Source organism: Pterocles gutturalis, unplaced genomic scaffold (assembly GCF_000699245.1).
Source record: "Pterocles gutturalis isolate BGI_N339 unplaced genomic scaffold, ASM69924v1 scaffold21777, whole genome shotgun sequence".
Classification (NCBI taxonomy): domain Eukaryota; kingdom Metazoa; phylum Chordata; class Aves; order Pterocliformes; family Pteroclidae; genus Pterocles; species Pterocles gutturalis.
The window spans coordinates 121,668-144,091 of record NW_010108468.1 but is presented as its reverse complement, the minus strand read 5'-3'; the positions used below and the strand labels follow the sequence as shown (position 1 = coordinate 144,091).

The window sequence follows — 22,424 nt, the reverse complement described above, 5'->3', positions numbered from 1 at the left end:
TATGGGGACATGCATCTTCTGCCTTGTGTTCAGCAACCGGAAAGACCATGTACATCACAAATCACTTAAGTTTCACTCAACTATCTCCACACTGATTTCAGCTTGTTTAAAACACACTTTCCAGAAAGACATCCTGAAGAGAGCAAGATGTGAAAATTCACAATTAATTTCAATTTTTCTCCTCAAATAGTTGATAATCTTTCTCGTTTGTCTGGGGTTTTCTTCTGGCTTCAGGTTGTACCTTTTCCACAATACAGCCAGCCAAGATCAACATGTTTCACCATTCACAGGATCACATCTCATGTCTTGAGGAGTGTAATGATCAAAACAAAACAGGATATTTTCACCTCTTCATTCATATACTAGGGCTTATCATTAACCATGTTTGAATTTACTGTTTTCCAATTTGACTCTATGCTGTTACTTATTACTGGCTGTGTACCACTGCCAAAGAGTGCTACTCAATCATTTAGGTTTCTGTTTTATAAGCACAACTAGCTTGCACTAAAACTTGTAAACAAGTGCTAGCTTGATATTTCATTTATGGGAGCAAAAGGCAACAAGGAGATCAAATGCATCAACTTGAGAAACAGCAGTCAAAACAAACCAGCTACTTAGTGGTACAAATTCTCTGCAAACCAAAGTTTAATGAAACAAGCTGAAAATCTAACTAGGGGGATGAGAGCAGCAGATGCCAGGAGAAGCAAGGCACAGAAAGGGAACGCAGTCTCAGCAGGGGGTAACAGATGACATACAGCAGAAAAAGCCAGAAAGGGGGAATAACTATTCCACATTCCATTTAATGGAGAAGAGAGATCCAGAGGAAAGACAGAGAAAGAATTACTTTAATCTCGGCCATCACAAACCTAATCTCAGCTGTATATACTATTAGGAAAGTAGGTCTAGTGTCTTCAACCACTGCAGCAGTATACGTCAAAAACTTCTCTACATTTTCCACTCATACCAGCTAGACTAATACAAAGATCATCTCTCCCTAACAAACCTTGTTTGTCATACATATCTAGACTGTCACAGCAACAACATGATGACTATTTAAACTGTGGAACAGGATGTCAAAATACATCACGCAGTGAGTTTAAAATCAGGCAGCTCTAGGCATAACTTAGAGAAGCCATGTTACTCATCACAGTGCTTTATTCAAAGATAGCTGTATGCATAACTACTAAAAATCTGATTTTTAAATACACTGAGTCACTGACTTAGGGAAGTAGCAGGTCAATCACAATGGTATAAATAATTCTCATCATAAGAAAAGACTAAAATGAATTAGTTTTGACACTGATTTTAAGAAATAATGTGAGTGAGAAGTTGCACATATGCACATTCACTTGTGCTTTACAGGTGCCTTCATTTTCAAAAGTATCTATATCCACTAGGAAAAAAATACAAATGTTTGCCAATTCCTTTGGAAACACTACAGCCCTAGCTCTTGGGGAAATCAAAACTTTAAAAAGAAAGATTAATTTTAAAGACTTTTAGTGCAATACTCTTCATTTTTTCTGCTATCTCTTCCCCAAATTTGAATTCACTCATCTCTGCCATCTCATGGAAAAGAACCAGCCCATTGACTTTATAATGAACTAACAGTCCTGAATGTCACAGAACTGTCAACTAATGTATCTTCTGAGAGTGTTAACCTGAAAGGCAGACCTGAATTTGGAAAATGAATGTTGCTATATACAGCACCACTATTAAATTAGTAGAAGACAATTTAATATTTATTCAGAAGTTTTTATTTATTACAATTTTAGCTCCTAACAGAAGATGATTCCATTAGCACTTATCACTGAGAAAGCTACAGGATGAGGAGGTATACCATAGGATAAGTAATATTTTATTAAAGATGAAATTTCATGGACTAAATTAATCTATGTAACAGAAATTCTAATGCCTGATGTGTCTCGTCATTTTCCACAAGATACATTCTCTTATCATAAGTCTGAGGTGTCAGTGTAAGGATATCAGCATTAAGATACTCCAAGAAGCATGCCACACCACATTATGTGAACATACACTAAGAAAACAGAATGCTAAGTAGCAGTATACATAAATCAATATAAGCATTAATAAATCAGTATTACTATACTGAACTTCCTTCACATGTACAAAACTGGTAACATTTAAACTTCCAAAGTCTTTTGTCATAATGCAGATGATGACTACCACTGGCAGTCATTTCCATTTTCAGATACTGCATCAATCTCAGAAATAAGAATTTTCAATGTTACTATCTCAAGTCTAGAAGTGCAGCACGTATAGTAAACTTACATTTCTGAAGAGCTGTTCTGCAAGTTCTCTAACATGCTTTATCATTTTTGGTGGATTACCTTCTTCAGCTTTAATTCTTTCAACTTCAAAGGCTACCAACTTTAAAACCAAACCAAAACAAAAAAACACAAAACGTGTTTATAATTCAAGTAAAATATATAACATAAATGAACTTTCCTGGTTTAAGTTATGAAATATTAATCTTAAATTCAAACCAAGCAAAGAAAACTGAACACTGAAAAATGTTACATTGCTATGGAACATGTGACATTTTCACTTTCTTACAGAGCTTTGGTTACCTGAATTTATAGTCCTGCCTAGCACAGAAAGTCCTACATATCTAAAACATTCCTTTAACATTTCTAATACTGCAATCCATATTTCCCATATATACTACTACTATACAGAATTAATACCAAACTCTATTTGTACTCTACATTTAAATAAAAGCCAGCAGAGTAAAAATACGGCATTACTTTTTAAAAGAAAAAAATGTGTATCCCAGTTTATATTGTTGGGTACATATTTAATTTCATATTTCTCAATTACTTTTTCAATGTTTCTAAGAATATAATTAAATTACTCGAAATAATCCTGTAGTAGCACATGCGATGCATTATGAAGCTCCCAATCTGACAATAGGAACAGCATTGCCATGATTTACACAACTGTTTAACTTCATACATATGAGCAGGGCATAGTTTCATGGAAGTAAGCCAGAAACGTATGTGTAGCAAAAATGAGAATTGAGAAGTTTAGTATAAACTTTATGTATTTATGTAATAAACAGTAAGGATTCAGAAGCATTTCAATAGTTTTTCATGTGCTGAAATATCATAGGTACATTTTAATTTACTTGGAAATACAGAAACAGTTTTCACCTCATCAAAAAGATCACAGGCTCTGAAAGGAGGACCCCTCTCTGACACAAAACCAGCAAATGCCATTCCATTGAGAACTTTGGTTAGAAAGTCATTCTCAATTAAGCCCCGCTGCCCCAGGAAAGCTGCCTACAATAAAAACAGAAAAAAAATGCATGTATTTTATCAGTATCAAAACTATAAACCAACTATCTATGTACTAGCAGTTAATAATTTTCACCAGCTTATACTCATATGTGGTACTTTCTAATTAAATCTTTGCTATTTACTAGTATCTTTTTATATCTTAACTAGAAGGTTGATTTTCTCACAGATAATAAAATATAAACCAAATACTTTCAAGTATTGTCTTCTAAATGCATATGTTTTCAAAATGCCTTATGATTCCTCAAGTGTGTCTTTGTATCAAATTTTAATGTGAACTTCCCCCCCCCACACACACATTTAATCACTGTACCTGCAATTAGTCCCACTGAAATGCCTTGGCATAGTACTATGTCAAATGATATGCCTATTACATGTAGATTATTTTATTTTTTAAAATTTTAACACTTGTTCAAAAGGCAAGCTCATGGGAATAATGTGACACAAATTAATACTAATTAAAAATACATAACTACTTCTCCTTTACCTTATGGAAATGAATTACTGGTTCAGCATGAATTCTGATCAGCTGAAGACATGACCGGTATCCTTGGAAAAGTTGTGCAAATAGCCTGAGGAAGATTGCTCGCACCTCTTTATCCTGTAAGCAGTAATTAAATATGCTGTCATTTTTTATTAATTTGAATAAATTTGAATACTTTTTTTATTCTAAACTTTTCCACACTTTGTATAAAGCTATCTGAGAAACGCCTACAAATCCACCAAACAATGCAGCAGCGTAGCACAGAAGTGGAGACGCTTCTGCACATTCAAAGTTATCTTACATGAGGCTACAGTTCCACCAACCTGTCCTCAAATGGCAACGGCAGATTTAGTTCACTGGTTTTCTCCTATTGCTTTTCTATGCCTGCACAACAGCCTCTGGGCAATGCAAGTGTAACTGTTGGGATGGCCATGTGGTGAACCACATAAAGGAACTGCCATGAGAAAAAACCGATGCTAAATAAAGGCAAGGGGTATTTTAGCCTGGATTTCTTTCCTAAAATAAGCGTGGCTCTGCAGCAGTACACAAGCAGTGCCACCGGAGTGGATGAGCTGGCAGGGACCACAGGAGCCTGCGCTGGCACTGCTGCTGCTGGGCGGCCAGGCTCCGAGCATCGCAGGCACCACCACAGCCACGTGCTGCGGCTCTGCCCTCTGAGGAGGCTGCTCCAAGCTCGCTCAGCTACTTGTCTAAGACCCTTCCAACTCACCTATTCACTGCCAATGTACTGCAGCCAAAATAAGCCAGAGTTAGTTTAAAAAGTTTTCAAAAGTAGATTTTTTAAAGTCTTGGTTTATTTTGATTTAAATGAGTAAAGGAGTGCTTACATAAAAATCGATGGGTTAATGGAAATGATGCGAACAGCTCGGGGCAGAGCTGGCCAGGGACATCCTCAGCTGGCCCAGACGCAGCTAAAGACTGTGACCAAGCCCTACGTCACCCATCTTATTTTATCTTAGGACAGGTACCTACTCACACTGCAGCCATGTCTAAAACAATTTTTAGGACCTCAGGTTTTACGGTGTCTCAAAAGACTTTTTAAACAAATTCTACCTTTAAAAGTTACAAGCAGCAAGGAACATTAGATTAACTAATCAGGCAAACAGCTGATCAGCTAACAGAGTAAATACAACCTAAATAAGTTAAAGCTTGCAATGATTTGTTAAAGAAAAAAGTTTAGGTATATATACGATTCTATAAAGCTGTCCTATTGGAATATTTTTCTAGATATGTGTTTATTCTTCAATGGAACATGATGGATGTTATTCTATTTTTAACTTAGTTTTGTAAGGGCTCACTTTACTGAGAGATAATATCATTTTCTTTGTGTCCAGGCTGCTCTCTAGGATTTTAACAGGTATATTTGTACCCTGACTTTTTTGGGCTGCTTGAAAACATGGTAGTTCCTTTCAGATTTAACAAAATAATTATTTTGATACAAAATTAGATTAGTTTATAACTTCACTCTTCAAAGTGAGATCATAGTTGAATTCTGACATTAGTTTAAATGAAATCTGGATGATACTTCCTGTCTTCAGCAATGAACAAAGAAAACAAACTTAAAGCAAGAAATAGGATCAACAAATATATTGTACCACTTAAGAGTTTTACATTTTTAAATACACCTACGCAAAAAAACCAGCATGTATTCTTAAATGGAATTGGCTTCTGGATTTTAGTTTGGACTATGAACTCAAGTTCAACTCTAGACACTCCTACAAGCTAAACCCAGCAGCTTTACCAAGCTGTTAAGTTATCATGGCTTCACAACTACTTTTAATATAAATTAATTACATTTTAGTAGAAAACTTTCTATAGACTTTTTTTAGCATAGACAATTAGTTTCATTCAGGTGAGGTTCATTAAAGCCATTTAACCATGCATCGTTAAAACCCATATAACTCCTTTTCCAATATGCCCAAGCACAAAATGTGTAATACTTATCATCACTATTGTAAAACCAGTGACTTATGTTTTGCTGACACAGCTACCACTCCTATTCTTTACTCATATTTACTCTAAAAATCTAGATCTTGAATGACATTTTTAATGTTTCTGAACCTTTCTTTTGGGGGGGGATGTCGGGAGGGAGGGGGGAGAACTGGGAGGTGTCTATAAGACAACTTAATTTTAACATTTACACAAACACACAAAAAAACCCAGTTTGCTGGTCTACAAAACAGAGGAGGCACAGATTTAACTCAACAGACAGCAATATTAAAAGAAAATACGGTGCTTCTATTTTAATGCAAATATGTTTATAAAAACTTCTAACCCGTTAGAATCCTATTAGCAGGCAGAATGCAAAGTCCAATGGCATTTCTTTGCTCCACCAATAATACTATAAAGAACATGAATATGGGAAAGAAAACACAAAGTAGAAATTCTTAAAAGAAAGATAGCCTAAAACTTCAACAGTTTGCTACTTAAGAAAGTCAGACATAACACAGAAATCTTACCAGCATTTTTGAGTGTGATAAAGCTGTTCGTGGGGGAGGGAATGCATAATCTGCTGTTTCCAAATCAGGATGCAAAACCTAGAGAATTTTTTAAACAAAATTTTTTTCCCTCATTTTGCTGAGGAAAGGATGAATTACTTTTTTTCTTCTTTCTCAAATTAATATTCACTACATACCTCAAATAATAGATTTATTTAAAATATGAAGACTATATAGAAATAAAGTGGGATTACTTTCTCAGCTTCAGGTATCTATAAGTGAGCTAGTTATCAAAAACTCCTATTACAGTCAATGAAGCTAGTTAATACAGTTAGGGATTTCAGAATTGATTCATCTGAAACAGATTAACAGACAGAAAATTCTTCTCTTTAAGATTTGTTCAGAAGCCTCCAAATAAGGTGTTTTCTAACCTATGACAATGATAGTAAAAAGACAAACTGAACTATTTTTTAAGCGATTCATACAAATAAACTTTAAGACTAATTGGTTATTCATTTCTTAAACTCCAAGACAATGCACAGTTGAAATGAATTTATAAAAACAGAAAAGACGCTAAACTGAACAGTAACAATGCTGCTCAAATACTGAGGTTGAACTTTTATCCAAAAATGATTATTAGGAAGGAAAAATCACTACCTGCCTCTCGAAGGGTGAAAAAACTTCTTAGTAGCAAATTACTGATTATACTAACTCTTTAACTTCAGAGACAGTAAATTATTTTAAAAACAGGAATGTTGGCATGAGTCATAGTTTGTGTCACATTTCCAGTGTGTTTGAGAGCAACTGGATACTGAAATTCATTCTTCTTTCTTTAAAAACAGGTGAGAGGGTGGAAAATGGGGTTTGTACCAAAACATACTAGAGAAAGTGCCATTTGAGTCTGATGTAGCAGTGGCTCTGGCAGCTGAGAAAGATGAATACATTCAGGAATTTTAATTGTGCCTCCATCCAGGTCTGCTATGATTACATCTAACTGTAAGGGACAAATAAAGACATCATCAGTAGTGCATACGGTGAGCACAGTTTAAAAACACAACAGTTCATATTTCATGATCTGCACATAAGTTAAAATAAACAAAACAGTACTAACTTTAATGTACAGAATGCTTTTGATAAAGGAAATACTCCAAATACTTCATACTACTGGGCACCTCTGTAAGCCTGGTTTAGCTTCTCCAAGCACATGCTTAGAAAGTAAGTATAAAATAAAGTAATTGTGGATACATTTGAAAATCCCAAGTTAATTGATCGAGCTCATGACAAATACATGACAAAGCTGGAAGTGGATCCATTCCTTCCCATCCTGCACTAGAATCAAAATGTTTCTCTCCCCTACTTTATAGTCTCGATGTATTTACAAAAGAATTAATGCATTTTCTTTCTTCTCCTCCTGATTGTCCTGCCTTGCCTTCTACCGTAATATTTTAAAAGTAAAGGTATTGTTCATATAAACATCTCTGAAGCATGGAAAATCTCTGCAACTAAACATTGCAAGTGACATCAGGACACTGAATATGTTGGGTAGACATACTTACAAGCTCATGAATGTCATTACGAAAGACAGAATGTACGCCAATTATGAAAGGTGTTGGTGAGCTGAGAACTTCCAATAGCTGTGCAGGAAGAATTGGAATATAGGGATAACTGTGAAAAGAATAAAGAAAATAAAAGCTCCAGACTATCCCTTCACATAGGGCAGCTGTTTTCTTTAAAAAAAAAAAAAGAAAAAAAAAAAGAAAAAAACAAAAACACAACACAACTTCGTGTTACATATTACATTTACTATAAATACCTGTATTTTAAAAACACAAAAGATGACAGTATTCATTAAATACTTCTTTATAAAGTGCCAGGCTGTTAAAAAAAAATCTGTCACAAACTCCAATAATTATTACAGTATAAAGTCTACAATTTATTGTAAACAAGAGTATTTTTCAAAATAAGAAAATACTACCTATATTTGTAACATTTATATTACATGGACATTATATTCGTCCACAATTTTTAGGTAACTGGGGACATTAAAGTTACGTATAATACTTCCATTATAAAAAGATGACTAGTTTTTGCCCAGACAGCTAAGATTCGGCCTTTTGTAAAATACAACTAATACGAAATCTTTAAATAAAATCTTTTGCTTTGATATTGAAATGACAACTGAGCATTATGTATAGAATTCTAAATTTCAGATATTGTTTACTTGATTTGACAACTTTAAAAAATTCAGTGTTTTCATCAGAGCACGTGAAAATCTGTATCTAAATTGATCAATGCATTTCAACAATTTATAGTTATTAAAAATTTATGTTCATGACCATTTTACCATTAAGAAACATATCCCAAAACTCACTTTCAATTTTTTTTTTTCTCCTTACTCTATATGAACAAAGTCCACCTCTGAAACATTTTAAATAAAAATGTGCTACTAAAATACAAGCATCTTTCAAAACAGATGAGTCAGAATAAGATGTCTTCTTCCTAAAAAAGCCAAATAGCGTGACAAAGTTTTCCATTTCAAAACGCTGGATTCAGACGTGCCTTTTAAGAGAGAATAAATCTGTTAATTTAAATTCTTTCTCTGGTGGACATTTGTCAGTGACTTCAAACTGTGATACAAGCTAATGCAGATGTTATCTTAGGACCAAAGGATCTTTCGGGCTGTAAAGGCCCTCAGGAGATCATTTTGTCAAACCTTTTGCTCAAAGCAAGGTCAAGACTGAATCCAGATCAAGTTGCCCTGGGCTCTGTCCAGCTGGGTCCCGAAAACCTACAAGGATGGAAGCACCACAGGCTCTGTGTTCCACTGCTTCGGTATCCTCATTAGAAAACATGTTTATCTTGCATCCAGCCAGAAACCTCCCTCTCCCCTGTTCTGGTTTATGACCCCGATCTCTTGTTCTCCTGTCATGCACCTCCTCCTACTTGTTGGCAGGCTGTTATGTGGTCTTCCCCCATGTCTTTTCCACACATTGACTCATAGGTCATCGTTGTCAAGTTTTACCATCCAGCTGATGTTGTGAGTAGGGTTTCTATTATATTTGTAGGTTGGATGTTTCTCCTTTGTTTCCACTGTCATGATGCAATTGGGTTTTTATTAACATTGTGTACAGACTAGCACTTGTATATATGATCATTAAAGTCTTTGCTTATTTGAACAACCATAGCACAAAGCTTCTGTTAAGGACAATATAATAGATGTTATAAAATGAGTAATAAAAGTAGTCAAAGAGTTCAAAGATTCAAAACTCAACTCACCTGTATTTGAGGGGAAACATCAAAGACTCCAGAGCCCTACAGGCATCACTGAGTCTCTGAAAACTTGCAGAGTGAAAGAGAACTTTATTTTCTGTAAGCACGGCACAGAATAAGCTGAGTACATTTTGGATCCCTTAAAAAAAAAAAAAAAAAAAAAGAACTGTAACAACATGCCAAAAGAAGAATCAAAATTACATTAAAATGTACCATTTTCTGGAGGAATTTTCAAAAAGCATATGATAAATGCATAAATTGCCAAACCCCAAGTTTTTCTACCTTTTATTTAACTAGTGCAGCTTCCTTTCTATTTTTCAGGCTGCTAAAATACTATCTCAATGTATTTCTACCTTTCAAGTATATTGTATTATATCTCCCTTTCAATGCCACTTTTAAGTATTTCCTCTTCTCAGCACAAAGCCCAGTAATGCTTAATTAATTACTTCAAACAGTATTATGTGTGTATCTTCTGCATAGCCTTCTGTGTATCTAGAACTCAATTCTGGTCCCTGATCCAGGATTAACTTCTAAACCTTGATGTAACTCTGTGGGGTGGGGGGGGGGAAATCATAACATTGAGCTCAAAAGAAAATGACAGAGACTTCCTAGTAAATACATTCATACTTTATCCATGGAAAGCATTCTAGGAGTCACAAGGTTAAAAACGGGCAGTAAGAGCATACATGTCATTACAAGGATACGTTAAAGAAGAGCTGACTCTTTAAACAAGCCCCACTAGATTTAGTGTAAGACTCATGAATCAAATGATGGGGTTTTTTTAAAGACAATATAATTTACCTAGGAGACAAAGCCATGCGCTTTCAGGGAAAACCAAAAATATATTTCCTTTAAAACAAAGTCCCATCCTGAGAAGCAGACATGTCTAAGATATGTGAGATATGCTGAAATTTATGAAATTTCCTGAAATATGCTGGAATGTATGATGTTTCCCTGAGGACACAGCTTGTGTTATCAGTAAGACCGCCTGTATTACCTTTACAAAGCTACTGCTTATCTTGCAATAATCTTCCCAATAAGAAGTGTGACTACTGAGAGCCACTATATCCACATGATAATTAACACTTCATTTTGCTTAAGCAATTTTTCTTATATGTTTTGACAAATCTTCTTTTTCTATGATGTTTTATGAAAATTTGCTTCAGTAGAGTAGAGCTTGGTTCATAAATATAAAGCATCAAGGATTTGGAGTGGGTTTTTGAGAAAGAGACTTAATTCTTAGGATGAGCAATTCAAACAATAACATAATAGCTTGTGCTTTCAAAGTTCATTCTCCAAGAATCCGAAGGACAGACTCATAAAATCAAAGGCAGAGACTTGAGAGGAGGACTCAGGGACAGAAGGCTTTGTAATAATGCTGAGTTACTCTTACAAATATTTGCTATTGTTTTCAGTGGCATAATTAATACAGAGTTAGTATAAACCAAACTGCTTTATAATACACAACGTAAGGATAGTGTTAAAGAAAAACCAATCTAGTTTCCTTATGTGAATGAAATAGCATTCATCAGTGAAGAGTTAGAAGCTAACTTGAAACAGCGTCCCTGCTTGCATATGTATGTACGAGGGTATGCATAAATTTGAACACAAAGCTAGAAACTGCTGCCTGTTTAAAAAAAATCTCTGTAAGAAATTAAAAACTTGAATTGCCCTTTTTATGCAAAACTGCTCTTGTTCCTTTCCCAAAAGATTTTAAAGATTGCTTTGGAGCTTAATTTAAAACAAAAAACATGTTTTTGTTTTCAAGCTAAGTAGGCTTTTTACACCATTTCATTCCACATCAAATATCTTATGAAGACACTTAGCAATATACTTTTTTAAACATATGACACTTTTTTCCTATAACAAGACACAAAAATTCTCAAACAATCCCCTATAAAACTTTAATGTCCTGGCAGGTACTACTGAGGAAAATAATCCCTGCAAAACTCACAGACAGGTCAAAACTCAGCAGTGGAGCTCCACTGAAGTTCAACTTTTCAACCTAGTAGCATATGTTCTTGGTAACCAGAAAAATAAGGTATTTGTTTCTGCAGGAAACAAATACAACAAGTCTGTAACCTGAACTTGACTACAGTAAGCCTTGAGTTGACAAGTCCCAGCTTCCTCCCAAGGTTTTATTGGAGGATAAAGGGACTATACTCAAAAGGCAACATTTACTAGAATAAAAAGAAGGGAAAAAACCTCAAGAAATACACCAATGTTGGTTTTTTTTAAATTATTATTTAAACTCTTAAGCAGTGATGATGCAGTTTATGAAGGTTTCATAGTTTCACCAGGGAAATTAGTCTGGCTTTGCTGCATATTAGTGGCTGCAGATACAGCTTCAGTTTGTACTCCACAAAGGCATTTCTCATGGTGGCTTAATCAGCACTGATATAATTTGATATTTAAGATGACTATTTTCACAACTACCTCCCATCTAAAAACTTGATGCCACACAGAAGAATACTTACTGCAAACATGTTTTTATTACATTCCGCTAGTTAGTCTCTCAGATGCTCACTACATTTTAACTGGCCATGAAAGATAAATTTGAAATGTTTGCTGTGATACGAATGTGCCAGATGTAGCCCCAGCTTAGCCGAGTTAGACAAAAGCATTGCTTGATTTGCAGAACTTATGAAAGTGACCAACACTGAGAGCATCTAAACACATCTTTGTTATAAAGCAGCAGGGCTGGTAAGGAATAGCAGGAAAAAAACCAGTAAGGACACTGAGAAATATTCAGCCTTCTCTGGGAGATTGAAGAGGGACAGATGAAAGGCATCACCAAAGCCAGGACACGGGTTGGCAGGGGCAAGGCGAGCTCACTCGCCAGCTGCTCACCTATCACTGCCTCTCCAGTCCGGCAATCCCTGTCACATGTCCAAGTTAGATCCCTGGAAAAAGCAGTTAAAAGCAGCAATGGACTGCATACGTCGCCGCCGTGCAATCCATCACCGGCTGAAATCCCTGCACAAGGAGACACCTCCACAGAGCAGCGGAGAACCAAGAGCCGGGACAGATCTGCACAGCCGGTCTGAGCACCTGGGCCGAGGCTAAACGTGTATGAGAAATCTGCACAGGAAACGTGTGACAGTTGCCTAACGTAACCGACAAAACTTCATAGATATTCTCAACTTCAAGCTGAACCTGGAATTTTCAATTGATTGAATCTCCATTTAAAAGTAATTTCTACACTCTCTCAGCCATTTTCTGTGTTCCAAATGCATGAAGAGCAGAAAGTCACCTCCCCAAACCTGGCCACATGTCAGCAGAAACAACAACAAAAAAGAGACTAGGAATCTTGTGTGTTTGCATTTGAAAATAAAATTATTTTAATTTCTGCAAGGTACCTATAATACAATGAATATACCACCATGAGAGTATTTGACTTGTTCTGTGTAATCAGAATTCATACAAAAATACATAAATAACTTAGAAGAAATAACAATACAAGACAAAAAAACCTGCCAAGAAACAACCAAGGTCATTTCTTTAGGTATCTTTCACAGAAGCCAGTTTAAAGTGAGAACTTCACTGGCTCTTACTCTTTTCTTTCCCAAATGAAAGCTTCACAGCCTAGGAAATACTAAATTTATACCTAAGGAGAGGTTCTAAAGTTCTGGGGTGTTTTGGGGTTTTATTTTGCATAATAGAAGTGTTCTTCCATTAAGAAGCTAACCACCAAGACTAACCAATTTCTCGAAAACAGGCTACTCAGTTTGGAAATGCAACTGGACAGTGAAACCCAGGCTAACCACTTCCACTGACTGGAGAACTCGCGCAGCCCAGACAGCTTCTGTGGTACCAGTTGTTTTCCTTCCTTTCCTCTCTCTCTTTTTTTTTAAATACTCTGTATACAACACAGGAGAATATAATATAAACAAAATCAAGTGTACACTATAGACATCTAATCTGGAATTTTCTGATTTTCAAGTTGATCGCCACTAACTCAATACAAAAATATTGCTCCACACGTACTTTGAAATACATGTTTTCAGGAATACGAGCAATATAATGACTGTGAAGGAAATTTTTATTTGACAGAATCAAACAAATCATAAATAGTAAGACATTTGATGACTTTCCTTTTTTAAACTATTTAAATCATTTATTATTTGACCAAGCCACCAAGCTGTTCTTTCAACCCTTGCATGTTGTTTACTGAAAACAAACAGTTCCGAATAGCAGCCTGAGCCCAGTTTCCTCATGCTGCAAGACACAATCATGTCTCTCTGTAACCTTGAACTGTATACCGGTCTTCAGACTCCAAACTACATCCGATGCTAATTTGTCAGGGCATAAATAGACAACATGAAAAACAACAAACAAGTTGATTTTTACAGATTACTCTTTTGCAGTCTACAGACAGACATCCTGTAAAATATTATACATACGCTGGAAGATTTTGAATGGAGGCTTCCTGACCTTCACTGTTTTCAAGTATTTAAAGAATCTGTAATTTGTACTAAATTATCTGACATCCTACATCAACAAATGTATCATTCTGCCTGCTTCCTGTTGTTCTAGAATTTAAGTATTTATTTAAGCATGATTAAAAAAAATCCAAACACAAAATGTACACGATAAATTATTAACTGTCCTCTATATTGCATGAAATCAAAATATTATCACTAACTTCTTCAGACTTTTGTAAAAAGTTATAAACATGAGATTTGGAAACTCAACTAGTTGAATACGTCATTATGCCAATATGCCATTCGTGAATTACTGGACACAAGAAAAAGCTTAATAGACAAAATAATCCATAACTTAGCCAGACTAATCCAGGAAATGGGTCAACAAAGACTGAAAAGCCCTTCTGAAAGGCCACTGGAGAGTGCATAGTACATGTTCTGTGCCAGGCAGTGTCAAGCTCTAAAGATAACTGGGAAAAAAGTAGAGAAAAACAAAACTCTTTTCATTTTTATTTTTAGATGTGGCTGCACAGCACTGCTAATGAACAAAATACAAGCTTAACTAATAAATAAGAGGCAACAACTGTAATCAATACTCCTATAGGTAATCCTTGCCAAATTGCATTCGTCAATCCAAAAATTACACAGTATCTCCCATCAACTACACACAGTTAAAACGAACCCAAAAAATTGCTACGTCACTCAGTTCAGGATCAGTTCCCATTTAGAAAAGAATGCAGCTCTGTCATTAGAGCAGGACTGCACTGCACCCTACATCACTGACTCACAGACAGACTCGGTCACAAAAGGGGAGCAATCTAGCAGTGCCAGCACAGACTTTTGTGAGGGTTAATTTATCCTGCTTTCTGGCTGGGTAACAGAGAACAAGAGTCAGATGAGTACCCCTAGGGATTAATTTATTTTTAAGGAGGAAGAGAAGCAATCTCTAAACTACAGAGCCTTCAGCTAAGACTCCCTCAAAGCAGCAAACACTTGGTGAATAAAGTGCTCGTACTCATTTCTGAGCACATAGAAGCAAACATAGGTGTGACACACAGTAGTAAAATCAAAACACAATTTTAGAGATAAACTTTTGATTTTGGAACTGAAGCGAAGGCAATTCAGTATCTGAACCATGAATGTTCTGAGTAATTTGTAAGAAGCAGAGCAGAACAAAGGCTTCTCTACAAACCAGCCTTTGGGGAGGGTGGGAAGAGGTAAGACCAGGACGACCCATACAGGAAGATTCTGGTATAAATGTCACAAAAGCCAACTGATCATTAAACAGCATATCAAAGAGACTATGAAAATGAGTAAACACATAAAAAGGATCTCTTCAGCTGATGGATAAATATTCCTACCACTATTGCTCCCCCAAAGTCTAACAACATCAACTGTATTTTGTCAACACAGAGTCAAGCAGATGGCTGTCATCCAAACCCAAAACTACACAGGCACAAGGAAACAGGGATTAAGTGCAGTATATGATCTATTTAGGAAAACACATGGTGATGTCTGTCATTTGCATGTTGATATCACTTCATTACTACCAATTTCATTAAATCCTTCTGCAGACCTACTTAAAGGAGCAGCAAAAGCCCTCTGCATTTCTTGAGCGTTCAAACACAAGTCTGCCAATACACTCAGTGAACGTGACCAGAATTTTTTTTTTTAGATAGAATGACACAGCTAAAGATAGTTAATAACAAAATATTTAGGTAATAAGGCCTTCATCCCTGAGAGAAGTGCAAAACCATTTCATTTTTTAAAGCTATACATATCCCAAGTGAGACTGATAAGCTCAAGATCTATATAAGTGTGTTGAGTGAATTTTCTCAATAAACCAGAAAAGACAATGGAAGGTAAAACAGAAAAATAACTGCTTCATATATAGAAAGCACTCAGATGGCAGGGAGGTAAGTGCCAAACGTACATGAAAGCAGAAACATAGAATTATACCAACATAACCTGCATCACCAACTGAAGGTTTGCAACTGATTGCGTGTCTGGCTCACACAGACAAGCTTGATAGGTACTACTAAAAATAGATTTGGTTACTCTATTTTAAATGCTGCCTGTGGTTTTTTGTGGGATTTTTGGGGGTTTTTTGGGGGGGTTTCTTTTACTGAACACACATTCGAAATCAAATTCCAGTAAAAAATAAATACCACGAGACTGTCAGTCAAAGTAGGTTGGCATGTAAATTTAAATTCAGAGCTGTTAAGGGGAAGATAATCTTTACTTAAATCAAATATGAGATTATTTTTTTTTTCTCCTCCAGGGAGGGATGGCAAGCAATATTTCTCAATACTGAGCTGTTAGCTATCAGATTAAAACAGAAGTTATGTTCTCTTACTATCTGTCTCTACATGTACACAGGCATTAACATTTAAGTATTAGCCTATTCTGCTGAAATATGATTTATTTTCACATCTCATTTTACATCTCATCTTCTGCTTAGTTATTTAGGTATCTAGTAAGGTAACTAAAATAGGAAGCTATTTGGCTTGGATGTTTATCCCATAAATATCCAGTATTCCAGCCCTGAGAAAGTTGTAAGTAGAGATAAACAGCAATCCTGCACAAAACTGGTATCAGGATACAAAACTATCTGTACAGCCCTCCATAACCCTCACAGGCCCACACCAACCAAAACTCAATGAAAGAATTTTGTAACAGAATCCGAGTGGACAGGGATAACAGATACACACTAATGAACTGAAATGCTGCCCGATTTCTCTAAGTAGTGGTGGGAGGGTGCTACTGAGATGTTCTCACATTTTACAGAAATTTTTATAGGTGACTTTCTTTCTTTTAAGAAAGGTGAATATATTGTTTGTACCAAATATTTTGTGAAACCTTCTCTCCCAGGTACATCAAAAGACGCACTGGAAAAATAAGCATACTCTATAAAAATATTTATAGCAGTTATATCAGCCAAAATTATCTTTGTTCTGATAGCAAATCTGAAATTGTAATTTGATGTAAGTTATTTGCAATGGATTATTTTTTAATTAATCAAAAATAGGTGCTGCAATTTACCAGCTCTCCAAATTGATACATATATGGTAAACTGCCTGAAAGTAAAGGAGAATTTCTGTTCAGCCACCAACCAGCATTTTAAACTTCAGAAAGAGCATTAAAATTTATTCAAACAACCCTATTTTTTGGATTAAATCAGGAAAATTATTACAACAAACAAATATCTTCTCTGACCACAGATTCAAAGCCATAGCAGGATGAACAGAAAGCAAAGTTACAACCCTGACTTTATAGTAACTATTGGAAATTATTCTGCATATAGGTTAAGTAGCAAAGTATGTTACCCAGTAGAGAAGCAGCATATTAAAATAAAATCACCATATTTATCCCTTCATTGTCAATCTCAACAACTCAAGAACTGTCTGGGAATAAAGCCTGCACAACTTTTACATGTTAACGACAGACTTTTAATGGGACTTGGCCATGTTAGCTAGGCAGTGTCAGAAGCCTGGCATGATGATGTCCACTTACAGATACCAGCGTATCCTAGAACCTGATCTTGAAACCTTAATCTTAATTTACTCATAGGTGCAACATGCAAACCAGAATTTCTGGAAATACAAAGGCATATGGTAAAGGTATGAAATTGGTACATTTTACTTTCACCAACATGAGAAGCATATGAGAACACTTTTTACTTTGATGATGGATATTTTTGTCATTTTTGCAGCTACATATAAAACAGCAAGTCTCGAGTGATTTGAGTCAAACTACAGTGACTAATTCCAGATAAATACATGACTTATTTATTTGTATAAAAATTTAAAAGCAAGAATTTTATTCATAGCTAAGAATAAAGCCAACAGATAGGCAAAACAGAGAATTAAACCTACAAAATTACACGTAGCTGCAATATGAAAAAGAACAGTATAACATATGGCAAAGAATGCCATATGTAATGGATTGTAAAATACTCTTAGTAGAAATACTAGAAATTAAATCCTGATGGAGCAAATGGATATCCATAATTTGACTGGATTCATTTAAAGCAGAAAAATGTCCTCTAAGAAACTGTCCTTTAAAAAAAACAACGCAAAGCAAGAGTAATACCATTATGATCCTTAGAAAGAAAATATCCAAGAATGAGAAGAGTATTGTCATTCTTGAACTGTACACAGGAAAAATGGTCAAGGATACACAAGAAACTGCAAACATATCTGTTTCCTGCCTAAGGACTACAAAGTCTTTCTCAAGGGACATAACTACTGAAGCATTATATTAATGGAATCAAACAAATGCAAAGACAACAAGAAGAGAGGTGGCTGATCAGGATACTCTGTTAGAGCTACCTTCAACCGCTGTTGGTTGATATTCATGGAGCAAAACCCACAGATACTCAATTACAGAAACTGAGAAACACTATAAACATGAAAAAAGTTACTTTAGTTTTGTAAAAAGGTCATATTTGGATTCTCTGGAAAATGGTCTGCGATCTTGAAAAATCTTTTTTTGTGAAATTCTCTGAGATTTTCCTCACCTCCTGAAATACTGATAATTCAGCCCACACTGCAACTAAACAGCAGTAATTTAAACATGATTTTACAAGAACAAATGGAATGAAATTTCTATAGAACTTTTTTTCTTTCCTCTTTTGCAAGGTCTTACGACTTAACTGCTATCAAGTTGGCTTTGGAATAATGAGAAAAGGTATTTCTGCATTCATACGAGCAAAAGTAGAAAGAAAAGTAATCTGTTCCAAGTAGGATCTGTTTCAGTATTTTCTAGAAGCAAAGGTAACCCTGTTTTGCCTTTTCTAAATTTATTTATTTATTAGACATCTGTTTTTCAGGGTTTACATTTTCCTCATCTCTGGAAAAAAAAATCTGCTTTCACTCTTCTGAGACATGTTTTCTGAAGACATACTATAAATAGAAAAATTACTCTTCTCAAATATCACAAAATAAATTTTCACATAGCCCTTTTAAAAAAATCACCTCACTGTTATAAAGAAAACAGTAATATATAATTTTATTCTTTTTCATCTTATTTGAAAAGCTTCCTTTTAAAAACCAGCTCATTAAACACAGTACTTTATCAAACGCACAGCTTCAAGCTTCTTTACTTTAACGGAAGTATTTGCTTATGTCAGGTAACTTTCCCTTCTGAGATTTACAATTTGCTTAAAATAAACTTCTGTGTATTTTGTCTCATTAAAAGGGACACCAGTAATACAAGTTTGGACTGGATAAAAAGTAAGCGAGCATCTCATTTCATGTGCTTTGCATCACAGCACCAGTATTATACTGGTAATGACAAAGCTCTCAATGTATCTACATATGACAAACAAATGTTAAAAAACTGAGCAGCATGTACAGAAGAAACAGTTTGATGTTACCTGGCTGAGAGCTGCTCTAATGGCTATGACTGAAAGCGACACTTGGCCCTCCCACAGCTGCTGCTGCTTTCTCTACACCTGCAACACAGCCCACGGGAGTCCAAGGTGAGCTCATTCAGCCTGGAAGAGGGATGGATCTGTTCTCATGGCAGCACTTTCCTATTAGACTGACGACCACAGCATCAAACCCAAACCTGTGACTGCAGACAGTAAACAGGTGTGACTTTCCCTCCTTCCACCCTCCAAATATTTTCTGTTACCTTGGGGAGATACAAGAGCTCAGCACAGGTGAGCCAAAGCACCGCTCCAGCACAGGGCATGGGGCTGGACTGTGCAACTGGAAATGGAGATCCACAAATGGGATCTGCTGCCTTGAACTTCATGCTGCTGGTGAAGTGAAGCCTCAGTGACTGTCCACAAAGTGCAGTTACCTGGGAGTGCAGAAGAGTCGCTGGACAGAATCCACTATCACAATATCCCTTTATTTCCAACAGCATCTAAAACAACACTTTCTTTTTATTCTGCCGTTGCAGCAGTAAGGGCCCATTAGCAGTGAATGCCACATCAAATCCTTTGGTAATCTATTTGTTCTTTGACAGACTACACAAATCTCCTTGGAAAGCTTGAATGCTAAATTCTCTTTTGCTGGGTTATAGAGCTAATTGCAGCTCACTGGCCATTGGGATTTAAACTGAATCTGCACCATAAGCCAGCAGCATCCACTCCTGCAACATGTGGTGCCAGGTTCCACAGGCTGGAGAGCACACAATTTATCAAGATCAAAGACGGATCAGAAGTTTCTTGGATATACACTTCAACAAAACTGCCTTAATTTAATTTAATCATACATGCTGTTAAATTTCAACAAAGGGTATATATGCTCCCATCACACGATACATGACATCTCACAGCAAGAAAAAAAATCGAGTTGGGTAAGAAGTTTGTGAACAACCCGACAGAGGTAAAAAAAGTTCTGGTTCATATCACTGAAGTCCCATAAGAAACATGAGATGCGGAAAGAGCCCCGCATTGACGCTCTGATCTTAGTGCATCTCCCAGTTACAGGTATTACTGTACTGAAAATGCTGCATTTGGTCACTTCATACATTGTGCAGATTAAATCTCTCACTGCTTAGCTGCCCTTACATTACTTCTGAACATAATGAAGTATTAAAATATAAACAATTCTTGCTCTATGTTGAAGACACTAGGATTTTCTCAGTTGACAAGCTGAAGCCAGCTCACATGCTGACTGTGCAGTGACCCTTTCATAATGTTTCCCAGCCATACAAATACTCATATATATTTATCAGGAATGTCTTTTCCCATTTATACAGTAATTCAATATAGTTGCCTGTTGGCATAAAGTACACTACATGACAGGCTGAACATTATATCTCCCCTAAACCAGAATTAAAATAACAAGAAACTATTACATTACAGAAAATATTCCTCAAAGTGTCAACAAAGGCAGTCAAAAGCAAAAATCCTCGGTATTCTAATATATCCTGGATTTAAAATTATGGGACAATACCAGATAACCTGGCACTGACCATGACTCTGAGCGTTACCACTGTAAAGTTCAAACACCATAGATGCCCAACCTAGCTGTGTAGTGGGTAACCAAGGAAATTTCTGGTTTTGATCATTCTTGAAGAGAAAAAAGGTAAAATTTATTTTTAGTGATTAACAATAATACAAACAGAAGTAATCAACAGCTAAACACACATTATTATCTCTCACAATGCTTTTTTATGAATAATTATGGACCAAGCACACCTATTTTATTGGAAAAACAAACTAGAAGCAAGTGTCATTCCTATATCATGCCACTAGCCAACACGTATCCTTTGACTTACAGTCAAGCCAGCATCAAGTTTCTGTATGTTGAACTCTGCTCTTTTCTGAAATTGAAAAAAATATTATTTAAGTTGTTCCATTCACAGTACTGAAATCAAAATACTTTCAATTGGGCTCTTTCTCAAGCAACACTGTGTAGTCCAGAATACACAGAATCCAGTTCCTCCACTTGCCTTACACATCCTAAACAGCTAAAAGAACCAGCAACAGCACAAGTTAAAGGCTATCTGTAGAGGAGCAACAAGATCATTTATGGTAGTTCAGACAGATGAAAGTCCAATTCCAGGGTCCCTGAGAAGGGAGACTGAAACTAATATCCACAAGCATGAGACTGCGGAAGTGGGTTGTGCTTCTGGGAAACACAAAATACCTTAATCCTGCTTGCTCCTGACTATCAGAAATGCAAAATGGTGTTTGGATCCAATTATTCTAGAAAATCTCCAGCTCTGGAGTCCTCAGCACAGGAAGGACACGGACCTGTTGGAGCGAGTTCAGAGGAGGGCCACAAAGATGGTCAGATGGCTGGAGCACCTCCCATATGAGGACAGGATGAGAGAGTTGGGGTTGTTCAGCCTGGAGAAGAGAAGGCTCCAGGGAGACCTTAGAGCAGCTTCCAGTACTGAAAGGGGGCTACAGGAGAGATGGGGAAGCATTCTTGATCAGGGAGTGCAGTGACAGGACAAGGGGTAATGGTTTTAAGCTGAAAGAGGGTAGATTTAGATTAGATAGTAGGAAGAAATTTTTGACTGTGAGGGTGGTGAGGCAGTGGCCAGGCTGCCCAGAGAAGATGCAGATGCCCGATCCCTGGAGATGTTCAAGGCCAGGCTGGATGAGGCTTTGAGCAACCTGGGCTAGTGGGAGGTGTCCCTGCCCATGGCAGGGGGGTTGGAACTAGATCACCTTTAAGGTCCCTTCCAACCCAAACCATTCTATGGTTCTTTGATTCTAAGTCAAGGACTTGTGATGGAGGGCACTTGGGGCAATGTCTTATGATCTTGCATGAGAGTGCAGTCTTTTCCCAAACATTCAGGTTCTTTTGCTCTTAAGCTGCCTCTCACAGTCAACTAAACTTTTCAGCCTCTCCCCTATATAGGATAGAGCTTAACCATAACAGCCTTGTAAATCGCTCACCTTGGAAAGCACTACTAATATTGTGCTCTTTTGGTATGCATGTGTCTACTAATTTGCACCTTAAGTTGTGACAGTAAACTGCAAGATCTTCCTTTTCTTTAGGAG

The 22,424-nt window shown here is 36.3% G+C and overlaps 1 protein-coding gene across 1 annotated transcript in view; it reads right to left on the bottom strand.

Moving 5' to 3' along the window:
- LOC104461174 (myotubularin-related protein 13-like) overlaps positions 1–22,424 on the bottom strand; it is a gene marked incomplete at its 3' end in the record, with an annotated part of 145,333 nt that overhangs the window by 5,411 nt on the left and 117,498 nt on the right. Inside the window, exons 7-13 of the mRNA XM_010072656.1 lie at positions 9,534–9,666; positions 7,814–7,922; positions 7,138–7,251; positions 6,279–6,356; positions 3,802–3,915; positions 3,171–3,299; positions 2,290–2,388 (exon numbers count right to left, since the gene is read on the bottom strand). Of these exons, the coding sequence (XP_010070958.1) occupies positions 2,290–2,388; positions 3,171–3,299; positions 3,802–3,915; positions 6,279–6,356; positions 7,138–7,251; positions 7,814–7,922; positions 9,534–9,666 (776 nt within the window). The remainder of the gene's footprint in view (positions 1–2,289; positions 2,389–3,170; positions 3,300–3,801; positions 3,916–6,278; positions 6,357–7,137; positions 7,252–7,813; positions 7,923–9,533; positions 9,667–22,424) is intronic.